This window comes from Erythranthe guttata, chromosome 11 (genome assembly GCF_056151865.1).
Source record: "Erythranthe guttata isolate IM_541 chromosome 11, IM_541, whole genome shotgun sequence".
Taxonomy (NCBI): domain Eukaryota; kingdom Viridiplantae; phylum Streptophyta; class Magnoliopsida; order Lamiales; family Phrymaceae; genus Erythranthe; species Erythranthe guttata.
In genome coordinates, this window is record NC_142543.1 from 19,314,533 (window position 1) to 19,335,850 (window position 21,318).

The window sequence follows — 21,318 nt, forward strand, 5'->3', positions numbered from 1 at the left end:
CATGCTATAGGATACGAAAAAACAAAAACTCACAAAAATTAATAAAATGCATGATAATTGAAATCTACGCATTCATAACAAACCAAATAATATAACTATTGTAAAACATTGTAGAAAAGAAAACATTGTTGTAGAAAAAAAAAACGAAAGTAACTATTAAAACGGACTTTTGGCTTAGGAACAACACTGACCATCAACCAAACAACTCGTTTTTTTTTTGGCGTTAGGATTATAATTTGTGGGAATACCGATTTACTCATTTAGTTCATCCTTGTATTAGGTACTCGAGAATCTAATGTTAATTTTTTTTTTCTAATTTTCATGCTATTATAACCATTTTACTAAAGAAAAATTAAAATAAAATAAAATAATATAACTGAAAATTTAGATCCATAGCAAGTTTTACAGCTAATTAATTCGAGAAAAAATAAAAATAAATTATACCGATTAATTTGTAGATATTCAGCAGTTGCGGTTTTGGCAAAGGACGGCGGCAGCGATTTCGACGGAGGGTGGCGGCTGTGGTGAGAACATGGGCGGCGTGGGGTAATTTCTAGATCTCCATCGGTGTCCTGCTACTAGTCCTTTGAATCTTTTACCATATGTGATTGTCGATTCCTGCCGCCGGAATCTTATGTTGCCTCCTCGATTTTTTAGTGGTGGAAATATTAGATCTAAGATTTGGGAGGTTGAAGAACAGAGAAAAGAGAAAAAAAATCAGTTGAGAAACGAGAATGACGACTGAGAGCGGAAGAAAAAAAAATTAGGATTTAGGGTTATTGTGGTTGAGGGTACTTTTGTCTTATCACATAGGTCTAGGGAGGTCTCACAAATTAAAACTAAGATTTGGGTGTAGACAAAAGTCTTTAAAGTTAATTGGGTTTAATTCAATATATTTTCCATATGAGGGGCTATTGCATATTTCCCCTAATTATTATTCACATATACGTTTCCATGTATAATTGTTATTAATAAAATAAAGAGTGTTTAGGGTTTTTTTTTTTTTTTTTTTTTTAATATATGTATATATAACATTAAATTATCCTTTGCAATATATTTTAATTCCAAACAACTTTATGAGTAAAAAACTGAAACAAGATATATGTACGTATGTGAAATTAAAATTATAGTTGTTAAAATTAATTCAAAATTAATTTTTTTTATAATAATAAAATATGATAATTGTGTAAAATATAAATAATGTTGTTGGAGTGTGATGTTAAAAGTGGTGTTGCATAATACTGTTCGTCTCTTAAATTATAGATATAGACAACCGATTTTCAAACAACTGTTGGTGATGGCTAAACGAATAATGTAAACAAAGGCAAAATGATAAAAATAAATAAAAATGAGAATTCAAAACAAAAATCAAATGCGCTCTCACACAATTCGTGCCGGTAATACGTGTGGTAATGGCTTCTGCGACTGGCCTCCACTCCACCGCCGCCCTCAGTCGCACAATTCTCCCACTTCTCCACCACCGCCGAACTCTTCTCCACCCTCACTTCCGCCGTCTCAGTAACTCGGCCGGTTTGATTGCTTCATCCTCCCGCCGTTGTAAGCGTGAATTTCAGCCGGTTTTTGCACAGGCTCGCCGAAGCTTTTCATCCGCAGTAGCCTCTCGTAAGTGTCTTAGAATCCATTAAAAAACCAGAACTAAGAAGTAATTCATTCCGCCGTATTGTTAATTTTTATGATAGATTAGTTCTATGCAGAATTGTAGAAATGAGATTGACTGCTATTTAATTTTTTTTTTTTTTTTTTTTTTTGTGGATAGCGTCTGATTTGCAATTTGAGGGGCCTCTTAAGATAATAGAGTATCCAGACCCGAAATTGAGAGCCAAGAACAAGCGAGTTGACACGTTTGATGAGACATTGAAAAAGCTTGTAGATGAGATGTTTGATGTAATGTACAAGTGAGTTTTTTCTCTTCATTTTTGCATCCATCAGTCAGATTATTTGAGTTCATTTATGACTGAAGCCTCAAAATTAATTCGTCTCAATAAATTTTCAAAAGTTGTATATCCTGTTAGCGCCAGATGCTCGGCGAGCATCGTATTTGAGATACGAAGCAATCACATTTGAGGGATTATGAACAATATTTGTTGAATTATTCTTATCGCAGAGATGAAGGTGTTGGGCTCTCGGCACCCCAAGTTGGGATGAATGTTCAGGTTATGGTGTTCAATCCAGCTGGCGAACGCGGCGAAGGAGAGGAGACTGTTCTTGTAAATCCACGCATCAATAGATATTCAAGACAAATAGTACCGTTTGACGAGGGTTGTTTATCCTTCCCTGGAGTTTACGCAGATGTCGAGGTACACATTATCATGATTATTGTACTGAATTCCGATAAATTTCATGTCTTTTGTATTTTGTGATGTAATTAACATATCACATCCATCCACCATATAATTGATCGTGGCTTTTAAAGTAGCAACTTAGATTTATCATTTAATTTGAAAAGTTCGTTTCTAGTTTGGTTTGATCTTCGATTAATTTAGGTTCCTTTTTTTTTCCTTTTTTTTTGACTTTACAGAGACCAAATTCATTAGTGGTTGAAGCACAAGATATTAACGGTGCAAAGTTTGAAGTTAACTTGACTGGATTCCCTGCGCGGATCTTTCAGCACGAATTTGATCATCTACAGGTTCTTATTATACAAATGCCATACTTCGGTTGTTACTTGCGCGGGTATGGGTTGCAAATAATTATATATGGGGTTTGCATTCTTTATCTATTCTATACTAATATTCACTTTTCTTGAGAAACGTAAGGCATCAAATTTGCAATTAAAGACACTAAAATTCATCAACTCACACCAAATCTTGTCTCGATGAGCATTGTTGTGTATATGTTAAAGGCCAAATTCAGGTGTTAACGGGGTTTCGGGTGAAACTTCCAGAATGTTTGTTCGAAATCTCGAATATAGTTAGGCCTTGTTTCGGAATCATGATTAGGTAATACACAATGTAATCAAGCTTTATCAAATGTTTGGGTTTTAGGTTTTGAAGCCCATGATAAAAAAAAAGAAAGAAAAAAAGGGGGCCATGATAAATAAGCTCCCGAATTCTGACCTTGTGTATGCGAAGGCCCCGTTTGATGCCAAGATAAGCCATGATTAACTAAATAGTTGGACTTAATTTGATGTTTGGTATCTCCAATAAATTGCCGGGTCGACCCGCCAAAATTATATAATCATGGCTTATCTTGCCTTCTAATGAGCTTTTTTTGTTGGACGTCGCGAGCTCCAATAAAATAGTTGGGTTTCATTAGATTATTTAATCTTATCTTAGCTAATCTTATCTTGCCAACCAAACGGGGCCGAAGGATATTACCTAATACAAGGATTGTATAATCACAAAACTCAAATATAAGATACCTAATCAATCTTATCAATCTCATCTACTCTCCCAAACGACGCCTTGGTGAATCGACTCTCTCTTGTTCACCTTATTACAATCATTCTAACTTGTCTATTCATTTGCAGGGAATCCTTTTCTTTGATAAGATGAGTGATGAAATACTCGACACTATTCGTGCAGAGTTACAGGCAAGTGATCTTTATCCTTTTGTTATCTGAGAAAATACACAGTGATGGTGTTACGTGTATGTTATTGATGTACGTATAGAATCTTTGTTGCTACTATTTGTGGGACTTCATTGAGTATATACATTGACGAACCCTCTTTTTCCGGCAGGCATTGGAAAAGAAATACGAGGAGAGAACTGGATTGCCAAGTCCTGAAAGGATTGATGTACGCCGAAAAATTAAAAAAGCGGTTGGATTTGGAAAATCGTGATTTTTATACACGAAAACGGGAAGTATACGAGTTCGTAGAGTCGCTTATTTTACGAAATGTGTTGTATCTAACTAATTATGTTTTGAGCATTTTACCCTTGCAATGTTTGGACTGCTTTTTCCCAATAATTGTTTTTAATTATATTAATTGTTGGGAAATAGGGAGAAGAAAAAAAAAGAATTATGAAAGTGTTGAACATAATTACTTACCAGCCCTTTTACCTTTTGCAAAAACAATAACATAATAATGTTTCACTATAACCATTATATATCTTCAATTTTCATCTACAATATATTCGAAAAATATTTACATCTTCGATAATTCTCAATACAATATATTAGGATAAATTACGGTCACCCTTCTGAGGTAAGGTCAAATTAGGAAAATATCCTCTTGTTTGGGTAATTACAACAATCCGTCAACTATGAGTCTTCTTATACGTCCACTCTTATGGTGTCAAATTCAACATAATCTTATAGATTTCGTGGAATGTTCTCTAGTTTGTATTCATTTTGTGTAAAAATGCAATTCCTGATGCACCATAATATGATATTTACAAGTCAAGAGACATCTTATTATCATCTTGTTTCAAAATATGAAGTTCGAATGTGGTAAAATGGGTACAAACTGAAGAAATATTTTCAAATAACCTAGAAGATTCCACTAAATTTGACACCGCAATGGTGGACGTGTAATTTGACCTCACCGCAGGATGACCGTGATTTACACTATAATATGTTACTCATTATATACTTTTGGGTAAATTACAACCACCCCTAAGGTATGGTCAATTTATAAAAAACCCCTCTTGTTTGGATAATTACATCTACCCCTCAATTATGATTTTTTCTTACACTTCCACTCTTATGATGTCAAATTCAACATAATCATCTAGATTTCGTGGAATGTGCTATAGTTTATACTCGTTTTGTGTAAAAATACAGTTTCTGATGCACCACAATCTGATATATACAAGCAAAAAAACACATAATATGATCATCTTGCTTCAAAATGTGGAGTTCGAATGAGATAAAACGGGTACAAACGTGATAATATTTCATATAATCTCGAAGATTCCACGAAATTTGGAACCGCAAGGGTGGACGTGTAAGAAGATTTATAGTTGAGGGGTAGTTGTAATTACCCAAACAGGAGGTGGGTTTTCGTAATTTGACCATAACTCGGGGTGGTCGTAATTTACCCTATACAGTAGAACCTCGATAAATTAATACCCGATAAATTAATAACCTCATTTAAATAATAAATTGTTCTAGTCCCGACTCGGGACAACGTGCTAAATTAATAATTCGCTAAATTTATAAGATAATACACATTCGGAAAATTTTAAGAAGCCCCATATAATATATAAATTAATAATGAATAAAAATAATTAGTAAATTACGTGGTACAGTACATATTTTATAGATCTATTAACGCTTAATACAATATAATTTAATTGTTGCTTGTTTTTTGTTGAAGTTCACATTACCATCAATCTCGTTCCTCACTTTTCTTAACATGGTTAGAACATTCGGTATAGTTTCTCATAACTCAACATAAAATCGTTCCATACCATTGCTGCTTTAAGAGCTTCCGTTTGTGAAACGGACTCTATAGTGCATTGAACTAATGGTACAATGAATAATACACACGTAAAAAAATTAAAAATAAATGTATTTATTGAAAATAATAATAAAAGTAATTTCATAAATTAATAAGTTATTAATTAATGTATAAATTAATAATTATTAATTTATCGATAAGTTAATATTCCGATAAATTAATGAAATTTTGATGGTCCCATATGTATTAATTTATTGAGGTTTAACTTTATTTTTCGTAAATAATTAATTTTCCAATTCAATTATTGGGTCCGGGTTCACTGTTCACCATGGGGCCCACATTGGCCCATCTGAAAGACCTAACATGAAACCCAAAACAGGGCCCATAAATCAACGTTGGCATCAGATTCCCAAATAGAGTCAAAGACCATGACGTACGGTCCCCTTACTTCCAACCAGGAGCCAACACGTGGCACCTCATTCCAGCTTCCCGAACTCGGAAACTCTGTCTGAACTGGATTTGATGAAATCCTTTGGGGTCCGCCATAATTTTTATTTTTCTTTTTTGCTTCACATGAGAAACAGAGAGGATCACATTTAATTTAAGCGAGGAGGTACACATTCTAGAGTGAGAGAGAGAGAGAGAGAGTATCCACTAGTCAAAGCTTCGTCTCCGGAAAACCAGACCGAGAGAGAGAAAGAGAGAGAGCTAGAGAGAGAGAGTATCCTCCAGTCAAAGCTTGTCGAAATTTTGATAGTACGAATTGTGTTAAAAATTGAAGCAAACTACGAGGTTTTGCAGAAGATGATTGATCCCTAGCAGCAGGTATGTTTGCCCTAATTTTAATTTTCTTCGTGAAATTATACTTTGTTATGTGGTTTTAGGGGTAAATGTTTTGGAAATTAGTCTGCGGGGGTTGTTTTTTGTGATCTGTTCGTCTTTTTCTTCCCCTTGATTTTTTTTTTTTTTTTTTTGGTTTGTTGGTTAGGGTTTGAAAGCGGACAGAGTGTTCTAATTTTTAGCTCATTCCCAAGTGTTTCTATTATATTTGAGTTTTCGGTTATGGCGTCGGGTGGTGGAGCGAATGAAGAGCCTAAATGTGACTTGATGCTTGTGAGCAAACTTCCGGAAGAAATCAATGAGATGAAAATCAAGGATGAAAAAGTGGAGAAGGTTGAAATTGTACGGAATATTTTTCTATTTCGTGTTTTTTTCCGATTTGCTGGTCCGGTGTAATGTTGATTGCTAACGAATTTAATCTTTTTTTTTATTTAATTTTCAATTTTGGTTGTAGGAAATGGAAGCAGCTGTAGTAGATGGAAACGGTACCGAGACAGGGCACATAATTGTGACAACTATTGGCGGTAAAAATGGTCAGCCTAAGCAGGTATTAACGTTCGAAATATCGTCTGTTCCTGTTTATGTTTTCGATGTAATGATGAATCGCTCCATTCGACTAGAAGAAGCTGTACATTAATTAGGCATCTGTATATGACTTTTTGATTGCGTTGGCGAACTATGAAGTTTGAAGGATTTCTTGATTTGTTTAAGGGATAATATCCATTATAGTGAAGCAGCTTTAGATGTTTCTCCCATGATATGTTTGTAATAGATTTTCTACCTTTTTTGTCATTAAAACGAAAATTTGTCGTATTGTAATTACTTCTCTATTCGGAGAATGCTAGTAAAAGAATTTCCTAATTATGAGTCTTAATACGTGCTCATGTTTAACCACGTGTCCTAAACTTTTTGGCCATTTGATTTGCCTCACTGATTTGCTGTTTGTCTCTATTTTACCAGACTATAAGTTATATGGCAGAGCGCATTGTAGGACAGGGATCGTTCGGGATTGTGTTTCAGGTGAGTGCCATTTTCTTTATATATTTCCTTGACATTGATATTCTGTTACTGATGACCGTCAACTTTTACTTTTTTAAAATTAAAGAAAATGCACCGATATGTACGTTGTTTTATTCAAATTGGACTATGCTTGTTATATTGCAGGCCAAGTGTCTTGAAACGGGTGAAACGGTCGCTATCAAAAAAGTTTTGCAGGATAAGAGATATAAAAACCGTGAATTGCAGACAATGCGCCTCCTTGATCACCCAAACGTCGTTTCTCTTAAGCACTGCTTCTTCTCGACCACTGACAAGGATGAGCTGTACCTCAATTTGGTTCTCGAATATGTGCCGGAGACAGTCTACCGTGTGGCCAGACACTACAGCAAAGCAAACCAGCGAATGCCTATGATATACGTCAAGCTCTACACGTATCAGGTCTAATTCTTATGTACTTATGCCTTATTAACATTTATATTTGTGGTGTTATTTGTTAAGGCTGAATGCTTTTGCTCATTTAGTAACTTGAACTCTATGGTAACTTTTTCATCTGAACCATAGGTCATTAGCAATTGGTTTTTGCTTTCAAATGTTTTTTCTCAAATTCCTTTATATGGAGATATATGTCGATTAGCGATGTCATTTATACCTCTTAAACATGACCAGGTTTTGTGAAAGTTACGGTATATTTGTTATTCGTGAGTGTAATGTTCTGAAATATTAGTTGTAGTCTCTTGATAGTGTCTTATCTCATGTTTTTTTGGGTATGCAGATTTTTAGAGCTTTGGCATATATTCATGGCATAGGAGTCTGTCACAGGGACATCAAACCTCAAAATCTTTTGGTATGAACTGAACGAATAAGTGGTTAAGCATTTTCTAGTTCTACAATTGACTAATACAGTCTATTATTGCAGGTCAATCCCCATACTCATCAGCTAAAACTCTGTGATTTTGGAAGTGCAAAAGTTTTGGTAATTTTTATTTTATGCTCGGCATTTTCAGACTGTGATTTTTTGCTGTTAATCCTCGCTTGCATCAGCTCATGGTTTCCGTTGGCGAGTGAGTAATTGAGGGAGAATGCTTGTCGGGTCAAACAAAAAAATCTTGAACCGAGAAGTAAAAATATCAGATTTTTGTAGATTTAATCAATAATATTGGGTACTTTTGTTGTCCATTCAATAAGAAATTTTCAATTATTTTATCCACCAACCATCTTTTAGTGATTTTAAATTTCAATTTTTTCTCTGTTTGCTTTTCCTTTTAGACACCTAAATTAGTGTGCCTCCCATCTCATTAATATTGGTATCAGCTATATCCAATGGAATCAAGTTAATATATTCAATCACATGTAACAGGTCAAGGGCGAGCCGAACATATCATACATCTGTTCTCGATACTACCGTGCACCAGAACTGATATTTGGGGCAACCGAATACACAAGTGCAATCGACATCTGGTCTGTCGGTTGCGTCCTAGCAGAGCTTCTTCTTGGACAGGTTCTTAATTTAACAACCCTAAAACATTTTCATTCAGGAAATAGAAAATAAAGAAAATTTGATAGTTTCTGACTCTTTATATATTGACCATTTTGACCTTGATGATGTAGCCTCTCTTCCCTGGTGAGAGTGGGGTTGACCAGCTTGTGGAAATTATCAAGGTACTTAATTAGAAGAATATCTTAACTCTTATTTTTTCCCCATGTGATCTCCAAACGACAAAGTCAATATGTTCTGACATTTTGTTCCGCCTAGGTTCTTGGAACACCAACTCGTGAGGAAATAAAATGTATGAATCCAAACTACACAGAGTTCAAGTTCCCTCAAATTAAGGCCCATCCGTGGCACAAGGTTAAGATTCATTTCTTCCACTAATGCCCAATGCTTGCAATCATATACTCATATGACGATGGGGGGAATCGGCCCCCCACTATTTTTTAAGAATCATTTTTTCAAATAATTTAGTATTATTGGTTCTGATTATGTTTCATGTTTGCTGTTTTTGCAGATTTTTCACAAACGGACCCCACCTGAAGCCGTAGATCTTGTATCGAGACTTCTTCAGTACTCTCCAAACTTAAGATATTCTGCTGTGAGTATTCCATCTTGTTATGATGCATCATTTATTGCTTTGTTTTGATCTCTTACTATAAAAAAAAGATGACTCAGTGCTTAAAGCCAGAGCGAAATGAAATTTAGACTCAGTCCTCTCACTATTATAATGTTGCTACTGTAGTTCAAGTATAATACATCGTTTGGGGATTACGATGGGATTGATAAGATTGATCGAATTTGTTAGGAACTAGGACCAACGTGTCCATGATAATGTAATATGTGATTAAATAACTAATATATGTTTTAGTTGGATTAATTTTTTTTAATTAATTTATTTATGTAATTATCTCAGCTGGAAGCTTGTGTACACCCGTTTTTCGATGAGCTCCGTGATCCTAATACTCGGCTTCCTAATAGTCGGCCATTGCCACCTCTTTTCAACTTCAAACCTCCAGGTATTTTCGTTTTCTCGATTTATTGATTTTATTTGTCATTATATATTTATTTATTTAATCCCGATTTGAGTTCTGTGCATACATAAAATTTCAGAGATAAAGGGAGCATCTTTGGAACTACTTTCGAAACTGGTACCGGAGCATGCTAGGAAGCAGTTTCCGTCACTTGGTTCCTAAATTGCTGGAATTTCTAATTTCTGATATTGCACCATTTCGGGATTGAGAGACTTATTTGTTTTGCTGCATTAATTGTTTATGTCGACAAAAAATAACCTGGACCATATTCTATGATGATGACTTGTATTATTTGTCTATCTAATTGATGAACCTTTAATGAATTATCTGAATGATCTTGAAGCTGCTCGTTATTACGAAAATTACGAGCAACTGGAAAATATGTTATTCTGAGATAGGAACACCATATTTATAAATCAGCAGAAAATTATGGTGATCATCGTATTTTTTGGGGCTTGCTATTTGCAACGGGGTTTTTTTAATCGTAAATTCTTATACTCTACAGCGAGTCTCATACTAAAATTAAATGACCGTTGTAATTAGATAAATCATCAAGCCCACCAGTATTACGAAACTCGTGTAAAGAGCAATTCCAGTGGAATCGCCAAACAGTTCAATTACTTTGATGTTCCGTAACGTAAATGTCGAAGTAATTTCTGTTTTGAACGAGATAAACATAATTTGAAATGAGTATTAAGTTTCCGCTAGTAATAAGCTTTAAAAAATGACGATTCGTTTTTATGTATGCGGTTCGAGTAGATTGAGTTATATGCAGATATCACAAACACGTACCGAACATCAGTTGAACCGAACATCAATTGAATTATTGATGATCTATTTTGATGTTTGCTCTTTGGAGTTGCTCTAAGAAAAAAAATAATGAAGTCTCATATGAAAAGGACAAGTGAGTTGGAACTCGTGGTAAAGAAAAATAGTAGAGCCTGACATAGAAAAGACCAATGAAGAGATGCACTAATATATATTACTGCAAATTAAGGTCAAGTCCATGAGATAAGGTCAAATTATAAAAAAAAAAAAAAATTGTCTGGAAAATTACAACTATTCCTTTAATTATGTATTTTCTTACGAAAAAAACCTTTCATTTAGTAGGTAAATATGACATTGTAAGGGTAAAGTGTTAGATAAGTACACAGTTGAACTCGGTGGTTGTAATTATCCAAACATGAGAGAGATTTTTGTAATGTGACCTTACTTTACGTGGTTGAGCGTAATTTTCTTTTAGATTGTTAATAAATAAATAGGTGGCGAATGTATTCAGAAGGTGAAAAAAATAATTTATTAAATTCTCTATTTGACCAATGTTTAGTAAAATAATCAGCTATAAAAAAAAGTTGAATCTTCATTACTTTTATGATTTTGTCTAACACAAATGCTCCCCAGCCAGAATCTAGATAAGGAATAAATATGGCCATTGATATCCTATAATACCATATTATATACATCGATGAATTTTTAACTATTGATGTGGTTAAAAACCACTCACCAAGCGTACATATATATAAGTGCGTGTTATTTATATACTGATCAACGGTTAATAATCACTCGATAGATCTCACCAACTGTGACATCAAATAAACCGAATATATGCAACTATTTTATAAAATAGTTTTTTTTCTCTAGTTGATACTCCCATCCTATTAAAATATAATTTATAAACCCCCAACTCTAAGAGGTGATAATGCTTCATGATCACAGTGACATTATTATTGCATAATAATTACAATAAAAGATGAAGATAGAGAATCTTATATATTAAATTCAAAATATTCTAAAAATTGATCTATCTTGTAGAGGGCCCTACGCAATTTTGTATATAATAAAATTTTGGGCATTCAAATTATAGTAGCAATATTATTAACTAAAGGTTATCTTTTGTAGTAGCGACCCGTAAACCGATTGAACTGAACTGAATCAAATTGAAAGTTTGGCACATGCCAAATAGCGAATCGGTAAACATATTTTGGTACAGTACGCAGTATTGATGTCCGGTATACCGTACTGTACTGAATACCGAAATATTTAATAAATAAATATTTTTTTTCTTTTATTTTAATTTTTTAAGGTTATAACATATTATATAATACTTTTAGATTCGATATTTTTTCAGTATTTACAAATTAGTCTCTATTGACAATCACATTTTCTTTTACGTCCAATTATTGAAATTTAAATGTCAATTCAAGAAATAATTAGTTTAAATATATTTTTTACATTTTTTAAATATTAAAATATATTTTCAATTTTCTCAGTACCGAACCAAAAAAATCGAAACAATTCGGTAAAACTCCGTATCGAATAATTTAGTTCGATAAACGATACAAATTTTCGAAGGACCAATAATTTCAATAAATCAAAATTATTGTACGATTCGATATTACCGAATCAACACCCCTATTTTATAGGCCTTTTCCAAAGTTGCCTAGGGCAAAGGGTGGGCCTTATAATAAAATATCAGTCCTCTATACTTTTTCATCAATTTCGAAAAAATAACTTGTCTACACGCGAGTGTACAAAATTCATGCTACTTGCTTTCAATTACTCCCACTACCACTGCCCACCAATAATTTCTTCTCGTCAAACCAAAGTCAAACACAATAAATGTCGATTTAAAAATTAACAATCACTTACCAAATGATATCCAAAAAAAACTTTACCAATTAAAATAATTATAGATTAAATAAAATCAATTAATTATTATTTGATTTACCCATCAATAATTTCTTATGGTCAAATTAGTGTCGGCCTAAGATTATAAATTGTTAAAAAGAGTTAATAAGATATTTAAAAGTTTACAAACTCTTTTAGAGTGTTTGATTTTCTTTTAAATTTTTTAAAAATTATAAAAATAAACTGCTGAAGGATAAATAAAATATTTTCTAAAAAGAACCTCTACACCACTTTTTTATTTAATATCTTATAATAAGTAAAAAGTAATTTATAAAATTATTATTTAAATACTTTAATTTTAATTCTAAAAATAAAACGTTGCAACTTATCAACTTTTAAAACAATTTATCATACGTAGAAACTTATCGAAACTTATCGACTGTTTAAAATAAGATTAATCAAACAAGCCCTAAGTCAAATACAATAAACGGTGATTTAAGAATTAACAATCACTTACATAAATGATACTCAATTTTACCGATTAAAATAATTATAAATAAATAAAACCAATTAAATATTTATTTGATTTACTTTCCTTCATTGGCGCGTAGGTTTTAATTTTCAGTAAATTTTCGTAATTGTTTTTTTTACTAGTGCTGAAAATAGTAAATACTAAAACGTATGCATAGTGAGTTTTTTCATTCTGCTGAGTGCTGTGCGAGGAATCTCTTCTTCCGCACTCAGTTTTCTCGCCCAATTTTAATTCTCTCCTTCGAATTTTTAGGTGAATGCATCGTTTCGCATGTCGATGGGCTGCTTAATTTTAATTTTAATTTATTCGATTTATTTCCGTTCCGATTATCGACTGTTTCATCCTTGTTGAATTAATCGCTTCTGATTTTTTTTTTGTTAACATGTTTTTGGGCTTAATTTTGCAGGAGATTGTGCATTTCTGGTTTTGTTTGAAGATAGGTTAAAGGAGGACTTGGCGTTGAACGCAGCAGGTGAGGTAATTTTCTGAGATCATCTGATTTTTTTTTATTTTTAATTTTGTTTCTCAATGAGAAATTGCTTGCTTTTCTTAATTTTATTTTGAGGCATTTTGATTTAGTTATAATTGAATTGTAGCAACGATCAGTCGACCATGCAAGTGTGAGAGTGTTGAATTTGACTTGTTTCTGATAATTGGAGTGAAAATCCATGGGAGAAAGATTTAGGGTTCTGCATTCGATTCCATGGAATTACAGGGTGTTTTTTTTAGGGAAAATCGTGGGTTTAATGTAGCGTTATTGGTTCGAATTATGGTCAAATTAGGTGTGGGTGCAAAATGCTAACCAGTAAACTATCTTCTTTTGCAGTGGAGTTAAATGAAAGTTCATATATATAAGTATCTAATTAAGGATTTGATGGTGATTATAGTTTTTGCTATCCCTTTTTTTCGACTGTGCTGTGTGAGCTTTGTCATTTTGCCTAAATGCTTCTCAATCTGGAGACCCTTTTTCTAAATCAAAAGGGAAAATGTGTTTGATTTTATGAGGATAATAGCAAATTTTGTGTTGTTCGCATGGCCTCTTTGATATGTGTATGTGTGTGTGTGTATATAATAAGATTCAATGCTTATCTTTTTATAAGATTTATGTTAACTAGTTATGTGGATCTATCAATGGATGCGCATGTTAGGACCTGTTCCTATGTTTATGTGGGTAATGTATTAATTATCAGAAACATGATGTAGAAAGACGAAAAAATAAATTATTTTTTATTCTAACCTTAAGTTCCATCCGTGTATAGAAAGGATCATACATGTTAAAACAATAACTCATGCCATCGTTTACAAAATTAACAAATATCAAAACTCTATCCATGTATTATGTGAATTTAACATGTTGTTTACTAATCTGTTCAAACCTTATCTTCCATAAAAACTGAAAAAAGAAATCGTTTAAAACAATTATCTTAACCTTGTATGTGATTATAGAAACGTGTTTGAGAGTAGTGCACATAAATTAATCCTCAACGCATAAGTACCTCTTCCCTCGTTTTTCTTCTCCACGTCTTACTCTGTTTTCCTTCACTTAACACGTCCCTTTGCAGAACGAAATGCAAGTTCTTTCTATCATATTGTTGTATCAATAATAATTGCATCGAAACTATGCTTGATTGTTGCTCTGTTTATTGATGTTTTACAGTTGTCTCTAATCTGCTGCACTGTTGTTCTATATCTCGATGGAAGCTTCTCATTTGTAACCGAAGTAGCTTCCCTGTTGCTGGTGGTGTCTATTCCGCAAACATAATCATGAATACTGGTATGTTTCAAAAGCTTCAGATCATTTAGAACACTGGTATGGTGCAAAAACATTTTGTGTATCTAAAAAATATTTTGTCATGGAGGGAGTTTTTTTAGCATAACGATGAACAGTGGCATTTTCTGGGATCAGTCGATAAAATTTTCATGCAATACTGCATTATAGGAGATTTCATCTTCATATATTTTATTTAACTTACCGAAGACCTTAAATGTATATAATGTTTTAGGTGAGGTGAGGAGTGATCTGGAGTCAGGATACCTCTTAATATTCAATTACGTCATTTTATCTCAAAATTTTCTTTGTCGCTGTAGGCCTTGCAAGCTTATAGACATCATTACAAAACAAATCGAGTTCCTTGCTTGTGTCATCTTTGAGGATTTTTGAGGTAAGAAAATTATCTCCATTAAACAGCAAGTTTAAACCCCATCAGATTTTTTATATGTCTGATCACCTTTTTCACTTTAACTGAAAAAAATGATGGTGCGGTGTTTAATGTTATCTTTTGTGGTTGTTTCCTCAATTTTCCCCACTTCTTATTCCTAGCTCAACGACTTCATTGTCTCATCAGAAAATGAAAAAGAACTAAAATTTTCAGAATAAATAGGAGTGGCAGTTTTGATCATCACCATGATCGGCTGCTCATTTCTGTCAAATCGTGTTCGTATGTTTATATATAAAAGCAAGTTTTGGTGTGTAGCACTAGAAATAGTTTTGCACAATTTTCGTAGTCCTAGGCCTATTTTTGGACAAATAAAATCGCGCACTTTAATTCCAATTATTAACCGTCCGAAAAAAAAAATCCCACACTAATCGTTTGACATCTCCACTTTCATATCGACATTTATTCTTGCTAGGGATAAATATTCATATTCCCACACTAACCGTTGGACAATCTATATATGCTTATTTGTCCAAATTATATCTCTCAATTCATGTTTTCGGAAGAAGGAACAGTCTTAGATTATTTACTGTTCTGTTTGGTTTTCTCACATTTCTGATCGTGAGGAATATTGAGGTTCTTTAGGGAAAGTGGTGGAAGTTTTTAACAAACATGAATAAGCTTGACCGCAACACGTGAGGATCATTCTGATTTTATTTTTCCTGTCTTTGTTTCTCCATGAGAATTGCTCGTTTTTTTCATTTTATTTTGAGGCATTTTGTTTCAGTAATTGATATATAGTAACAACTAATCGACCGTGCAATTGTGAGAGTGTTGAATTTAACTTGTTCTGATAACTTGAGTAAGATCCATGGAAGAAATATATAGGGTTTCTGCTTATGATTCCATCGAATTAACAATTAACGGGTGTTTTAGAAAAAAAATGTTGTTTTAGTATAACGTTTCTATTTTTATTGCTAGTTTTTCCCCGACCGCTCTCCTGGTTGGCTCGAAATGTGTCTGATTAGGTTGTAGGTGTCTTCACTTGTAGTGGAGTTAAATGAAAGTTGATATGTATATGTATGTGTGTGCGTGTATGTGTGTATAAGTATCTAATTAAGGATTTGATGGTCATTGTAGTTTTTGTTAACCCTTTTTTTTCGACTGTGCTGTATGAGATTAGTCATTTTGTCTAAATACTTTTCCATTTGGAGACCCTTCTTCTAAATCTAAAGGGAAAATATGCTATTTATGAGGATACCAGCAATTTTTGTGTTGTTCGCATGGCCTTTTTGAGATTTTTTTTATAATTCTAGTGCAGAAGATTGAATGCCTAATCTTTTTATAAAATTTATGTTAACTATAACGTATGATTCAACGTTTATCTTTTCAAGAAATGATGTTAACTATAATATATGCTGTATTGTACAGGTTGAGTTGAGATTCTCTGCTTGGTAAAAAAAATTGGAAAGACATGGTATATATTTCCGTTCTTTTATTCTTTAGATAAATTGATGAGTTAATGTTCAGCATCTATTATATTCATATTAATGTGATACTATTGTACTTGCCTAATGTCCACATGCAGGATGGGAATGGCTCTGGAAGCGAAAGTCTTGATTGGAATACCGATGATGAAGTGGATATTCGTTCAGAAATTGAAACATCTTCTCATCCAACTCTACCAACTCTTAGTGGAGCTATAATTGGCAATGGGGAGGTAAAAAATTTAGCCTATAGGCTTGTTTTGATAGCTCTAAATGTTCGATGAATTTAAATACTAAATGTTAATTACTTTCTGTTCATTTACCTTCTCCGCTGACTTGGCATTTACGTAAAATTGACCATTCATTTTGTTTCTCAATGTAAAGCATTTCTTTCAAGCAGTTATGACACATCTTCAAAATGTTTCTGTAGTTGTGTTGCATCTTTGCTGGGAAGGTACTTAAAATAGAACATTAATGAAAAAATCTATCTTTTGAGTCCTAGTAATGTGAGGCTAATCCTAGAGCATCTTTACTGGGAATGAACTTAAAATCGAACATTAATAAAAGAAATCCATCTTTTCTTTCCTAGTAATGTGAGGCTAATCCTAAACCATATGATAAGATCAACTAATTGTTTCTAGCTTAGCTGCGCATATCCTCGGATATTATGAGTGATTAATTTAAAATCCTTTATTTTTGAAGGCAAGCACATCTAATTGTGCATCTCGTACTATGTTGATTGCTCATTTCGTCGGAATGGGCTTTTCGGATAAGTTGGTGTCGAAAGCCATTGACGAAAATGGTACTGATGCTTTACTTTTGACGATTATTTTTTCTTTAGTTGGGATATAATAATTGATGCCTAAATATCTGATTATCGTACAGGAGAAGGAGACACAGAGTCAATTTTGAACACTCTTTTAACATATTCGGTGAGTAATGTCTTTCTTAATTTATGGCCTTTGTTTGCACATTTCAGATAACAGCAAATGACAGTCTCATTTGTCACTGTTAAGACTTTGAGATACTTTTGGTGATTTCTGTTTCAACAATACTATGTCAATTTTTCCTAAATGTTTTCGCACTAGGGTAAGCATATCTACTAATGTTTCAGTTTCAAGGATGCTAAAAAATAAGCTCTTGTCCCGGGATTTCATTTTTCACTCACAATTCTGCATTTTCTTGTTTTCTGAAATTTCATTTTAGGAGTCCAATAAGCATTAATAATCTACATTTTGTTTTCACAGAGTCTTGAAAACTCTCCTGAAGATGAAGAACAATGTAACGTCAATTCTGACCCGAGCTCTTCGGATTTCAATGAAACATTCGTTGATGATTACAATGACAACTTTCTGGATGATGACTCAGATGCGGACAGTTGGGGCGAAAATGAAGTTGAAGTACGTAAAGCTTTACAAACTCCCTTATTTTCCCATATAATATCCTTATGTTTTCTGGTGCATGCATGAGAGAATATTTCATTACATTAAAGCTTCTTGCATCCTTTTTTGTTGTATGCTTTACTTTGGAAACCCTGACCACGAAAAGTGTCATTTTTAAGTTCTCTTCCTTTTCATATGGACATAATTTGCCATTGCAACACTCTCTTCAGTTTACGAGACACATTTGATATCATGACTTCACTTTGTCCCCCCACCTTTTGCTTGTTTTAAATTCCTTAGCTCTCAACTTAAACTAGTTTCGAGACATTGTGCGGGATTTGAATACACTTCGTAATAGAGTCATTTAAAACCATCTTCCCAAATGCTCTCACCTAATCCAAATCCTTCAATCCAAATGCAACCACAATATTTAATAGAACTAAATGGCCGAAACCATCTTTTAGTTTTATTTACAACACAATGCTGATTTGTTTAAAGCTTTCAATAAATACTTGTTGTGCTCTTTGTTTCATTTTTAAATCTGTTGTTTCGTAGGTTCCTTATGTCACTTGAGACTTCGGCTTTTTATTCATGGATAATCATTCTGGTCATCTAGTGTAGCTTACATGATGGGTTTAGTGAATTTTTTACCTTGGCATGTAGAAAATTGAACAAGAAACTCCCTTGCAGGTCAAAATCAAAACTGAGCCTGATTCTGCGCCTGCAACTTTGTCTGAAAAAGATAACAAATTGCTGGCTTTAGCAAGTATGGGATACACTCGAGAAGAGGCTTCAACGGCTATGGAAAGATGTGGTATGTATATAAAATGCGTATTTCTTTTTGCTTCATGACAAGTTTGAAATTGTCTTTCTCGTTTTTCTGAACTTTATTTGTTCATTATGAAGTCATGTTTTAATCCTTTTCTTTAGAAAAAAAATTGGGCTTATAAATGTCTTCGGTCTTCGAATTATTTTTGAACCCTTTCTAGATAAACATGCATATATTCACATAAATCATAATGCTAAGCAGCGTATGTTATTGTTTCAGGCCAGGAAGCTTCCATTCTCGTTTTGACTGATTTCATATGCGCCGCTCAAGTGGCTAGAGAGCAGGACTGTTACTTGCCCGAAGAGGTATAACTTTCTCCTTCTCTTATTAATCTATTTTAGAAACTTCATTAACTTATTCTAGTCATGTTATTTCATCATCAATTAATTCTTCACACCTAACCACCTTTCTACCACGTTTGTCACAGACGAAGCGCATCTACAACGGGAGCAACCCAATGAAGAAGAGGAAGTTAATTGAGATGTGCAAGAAAAAAGTTGGAGCCGAAGACACCATACGCTTGCCTAATCCGATGATAGGATTTGGTGTCCCTTCTCAGCCTCTCGATGATTTTCGACGTTCTTTGCCAGAAGCAGCAAAAGGGCCCCCATACTTCTACTATGAGAACGTGGCACTTGCACCTAAGGGAGTGTGGGACACCATATCCAGATTCTTGTACGAGATCGAGCCGGAGTTTGTGGACTCGAAGTACTTCTCAGCCACTGCCAGAAAGCGAGGATATGTCCACAACCTCCCGATCAAGAACCGGTTTCCTCTCATTCCACTGCCGCCTCTTACTATCCACCAAGCCTTCCCTTTGACGAGGAAGTGGTGGCCTGCGTGGGACCCACGAGACAAGCTGAACTGCATACAGACTGCTATTGGCAGTGCCAAGCTGACCGAGAGGATTCGGAGCGCTTTGGAGAGGTACGACAATGACCCCCCCGAATCAGTCCAGAAATTCGTGATCGAGCAGTGCCGGAAGTGGAATTTGGTTTGGGTGGGGAGGAACAAGGTGGCCCCACTTGAGCCCGACGAGGTGGAGATGTTGTTGGGGTTCCCGAAGAACCACACCAGAGGAGGCGGCATAAGCAGGACTGACAGATACAAATCACTCGGAAACTCTTTTCAGGTCAGTAAATTACTTTTCAGCTATTTTAGTTTATCATGTTTGAAAGTAATATTTTTCACAAAAAAAAAAAAAAAAAAAAAAAAGTTATTTCATTGATAGGAATATTATTGAATGGTCAGAACTACTTTGATATCTCTTTTTTCATCATTTGGATATCTTTTTCGGAAAAAAAAAAAAGAAAGAAAAACTTCCATTTTTTATCCACTTGAAAATTTTCAAAAAAGCTTTGTCGAGATTGCAAATTCACTCATTTAAATGACAGGTTTGTGTATGCATGCATGCATTGTTGACAGAGAAGATATGCGTGTGTCTTTTGTGCATCATCATCGTTTAAAATTTATGGTGAAAGAATGAGGTCAAAGTTGTTAAAGATTCTACCTTACTGTTAGATTTGAGTGACTACAGCAGCACCATCTTTTTAGGATTCTGACAAAAGAATTTACCTTAAAACCTGCTATATATGATTTGGATTATCTGCATTGTGTATGAATTATGCACATTGCGACTTCTGGATTATTTTCGTACTCTAGAAAAGATTCGTAACTATGACACGTTTGCCTTGGGCTTTTGGAAAAAAAAAACAGGTTGACACTGTTGCTTACCATCTATCTGTCTTGAAAGACATTTTCCCAAACGGCATAAACATGCTTTCCCTCTTCTCGGGAATTGGTGGGGCCGAGGTCGCCCTTCATCGCCTCGGAATCAAGCTGAAGAATGTGGTCTCGATCGAGAAGTCAAAGGTCAACCGAGACATTGTGAGGAGTTGGTGGGAGCAGACTAACCAGACAGGTAACCTCATCGACTTTGACGATGTTCAGCAGTTTGATGTAGACAGAGTTGTACAGATTATCAACAATATAGGTGGATTCGATCTGGTAGTCGGTGGAAGCCCTTGTAATAATTTGGCTGGTAGTAATAGGGTTAGTCGGGATGGTTTGGAGGGAAAAGAGTCTGCACTCTTTTACGATTATTTTCGAATATTAGATTTGGTTAAGTGTGTGATGCGTAGTAGGGAGTAGTAGAAGCTTCAATTTTGAAGCAGATTTTATTGGTTAAACTTTTGGGCTAAATGTTATTTATTTATGGATTTTGTTGTTACACTGCTAATTATTGCCTAATTTGAGATGGCTCCATTTTAGTGAATGCTACTACTCTTGTTTAATGTATAAATATCTGATGGATCGGATTTGGAACTAGCATTTTCGAAAAAAAAATCATTTTTTTTTTAAAGTGGATAAGTAATTCCAATTCGGTTCCAAAAGAATATGTAAGAATCATAAATCGGATTTCAAAAGTTGGAACGAAAAAACTTGTTATAAATCGATTTTTTTTTGGATTTGGAATTCGGAAATTTCAATTTTCGCTCACCTATAATACAAAATACATAAAATATTATTGGTATTACAAGTGTAATTTTGATTCTTTTTATAGAATTTTCGATTTT

At 33.9% G+C, this 21,318-nt stretch overlaps 3 protein-coding genes across 8 annotated transcripts; all 3 read left to right on the forward strand.

Moving 5' to 3' along the window:
- Window positions 1-1,355: 1,355 nt before the first annotated feature.
- PDF1B (peptide deformylase 1B) lies at window positions 1,356-4,014 on the forward strand. The gene is made up of 6 exons (XM_012985223.2): window positions 1,356-1,623; window positions 1,778-1,916; window positions 2,126-2,318; window positions 2,540-2,650; window positions 3,491-3,553; window positions 3,702-4,014. The coding sequence occupies exons 1-6, from the start codon at window positions 1,413-1,415 to the stop codon at window positions 3,801-3,803; spliced, it is 819 nt and encodes a 272-aa protein (XP_012840677.2). The 5' UTR covers window positions 1,356-1,412; the 3' UTR covers window positions 3,804-4,014.
- Window positions 4,015-5,781: 1,767 nt separating this feature from the next.
- Window positions 5,782-10,051, forward strand: SK13 (shaggy-like kinase 13). 2 transcript variants are annotated; one of them, XM_012985224.2, is made up of 13 exons: window positions 5,782-6,191; window positions 6,355-6,548; window positions 6,661-6,753; window positions 7,167-7,226; window positions 7,371-7,643; window positions 7,978-8,049; window positions 8,122-8,178; window positions 8,563-8,703; window positions 8,814-8,864; window positions 8,959-9,054; window positions 9,212-9,295; window positions 9,611-9,713; window positions 9,808-10,051. In XM_012985224.2, exons 2-13 carry the CDS (start codon window positions 6,429-6,431, stop codon window positions 9,888-9,890), a joined length of 1,233 nt encoding a protein of 410 aa, XP_012840678.1. In that variant the 5' UTR covers window positions 5,782-6,191; window positions 6,355-6,428; the 3' UTR covers window positions 9,891-10,051. The 2 variants fall into 2 exon arrangements, with proteins under 2 accessions (XP_012840678.1, XP_012840679.1); XM_012985225.2 differs by having other exon boundaries at window positions 5,795-6,191; window positions 6,355-6,539.
- Window positions 10,052-12,993: 2,942 nt separating this feature from the next.
- On the forward strand, window positions 12,994-21,017 carry DRM2 (domains rearranged methyltransferase 2). Of its 5 annotated transcripts, none has more exons than XM_088825800.1 (13): window positions 12,994-13,140; window positions 13,295-13,365; window positions 14,546-14,662; window positions 14,977-15,050; window positions 16,476-16,521; window positions 16,633-16,764; window positions 17,234-17,333; window positions 17,417-17,463; window positions 17,779-17,931; window positions 18,604-18,727; window positions 18,962-19,047; window positions 19,170-19,874; window positions 20,459-21,017. In XM_088825800.1, the coding sequence occupies exons 5-13, from the start codon at window positions 16,519-16,521 to the stop codon at window positions 20,891-20,893; spliced, it is 1,785 nt and encodes a 594-aa protein (XP_088681926.1). In that variant the 5' UTR covers window positions 12,994-13,140; window positions 13,295-13,365; window positions 14,546-14,662; window positions 14,977-15,050; window positions 16,476-16,518; the 3' UTR covers window positions 20,894-21,017. The 5 variants fall into 5 exon arrangements, with proteins under 5 accessions (XP_088681926.1, XP_012840681.2, XP_088681927.1 ...); XM_088825801.1 differs by having other exon boundaries at window positions 13,015-13,140; window positions 13,295-13,360; XM_012985227.2 differs by lacking the exon at window positions 14,977-15,050 and having other exon boundaries at window positions 13,009-13,140.
- Window positions 21,018-21,318: the final 301 nt, after the last annotated feature.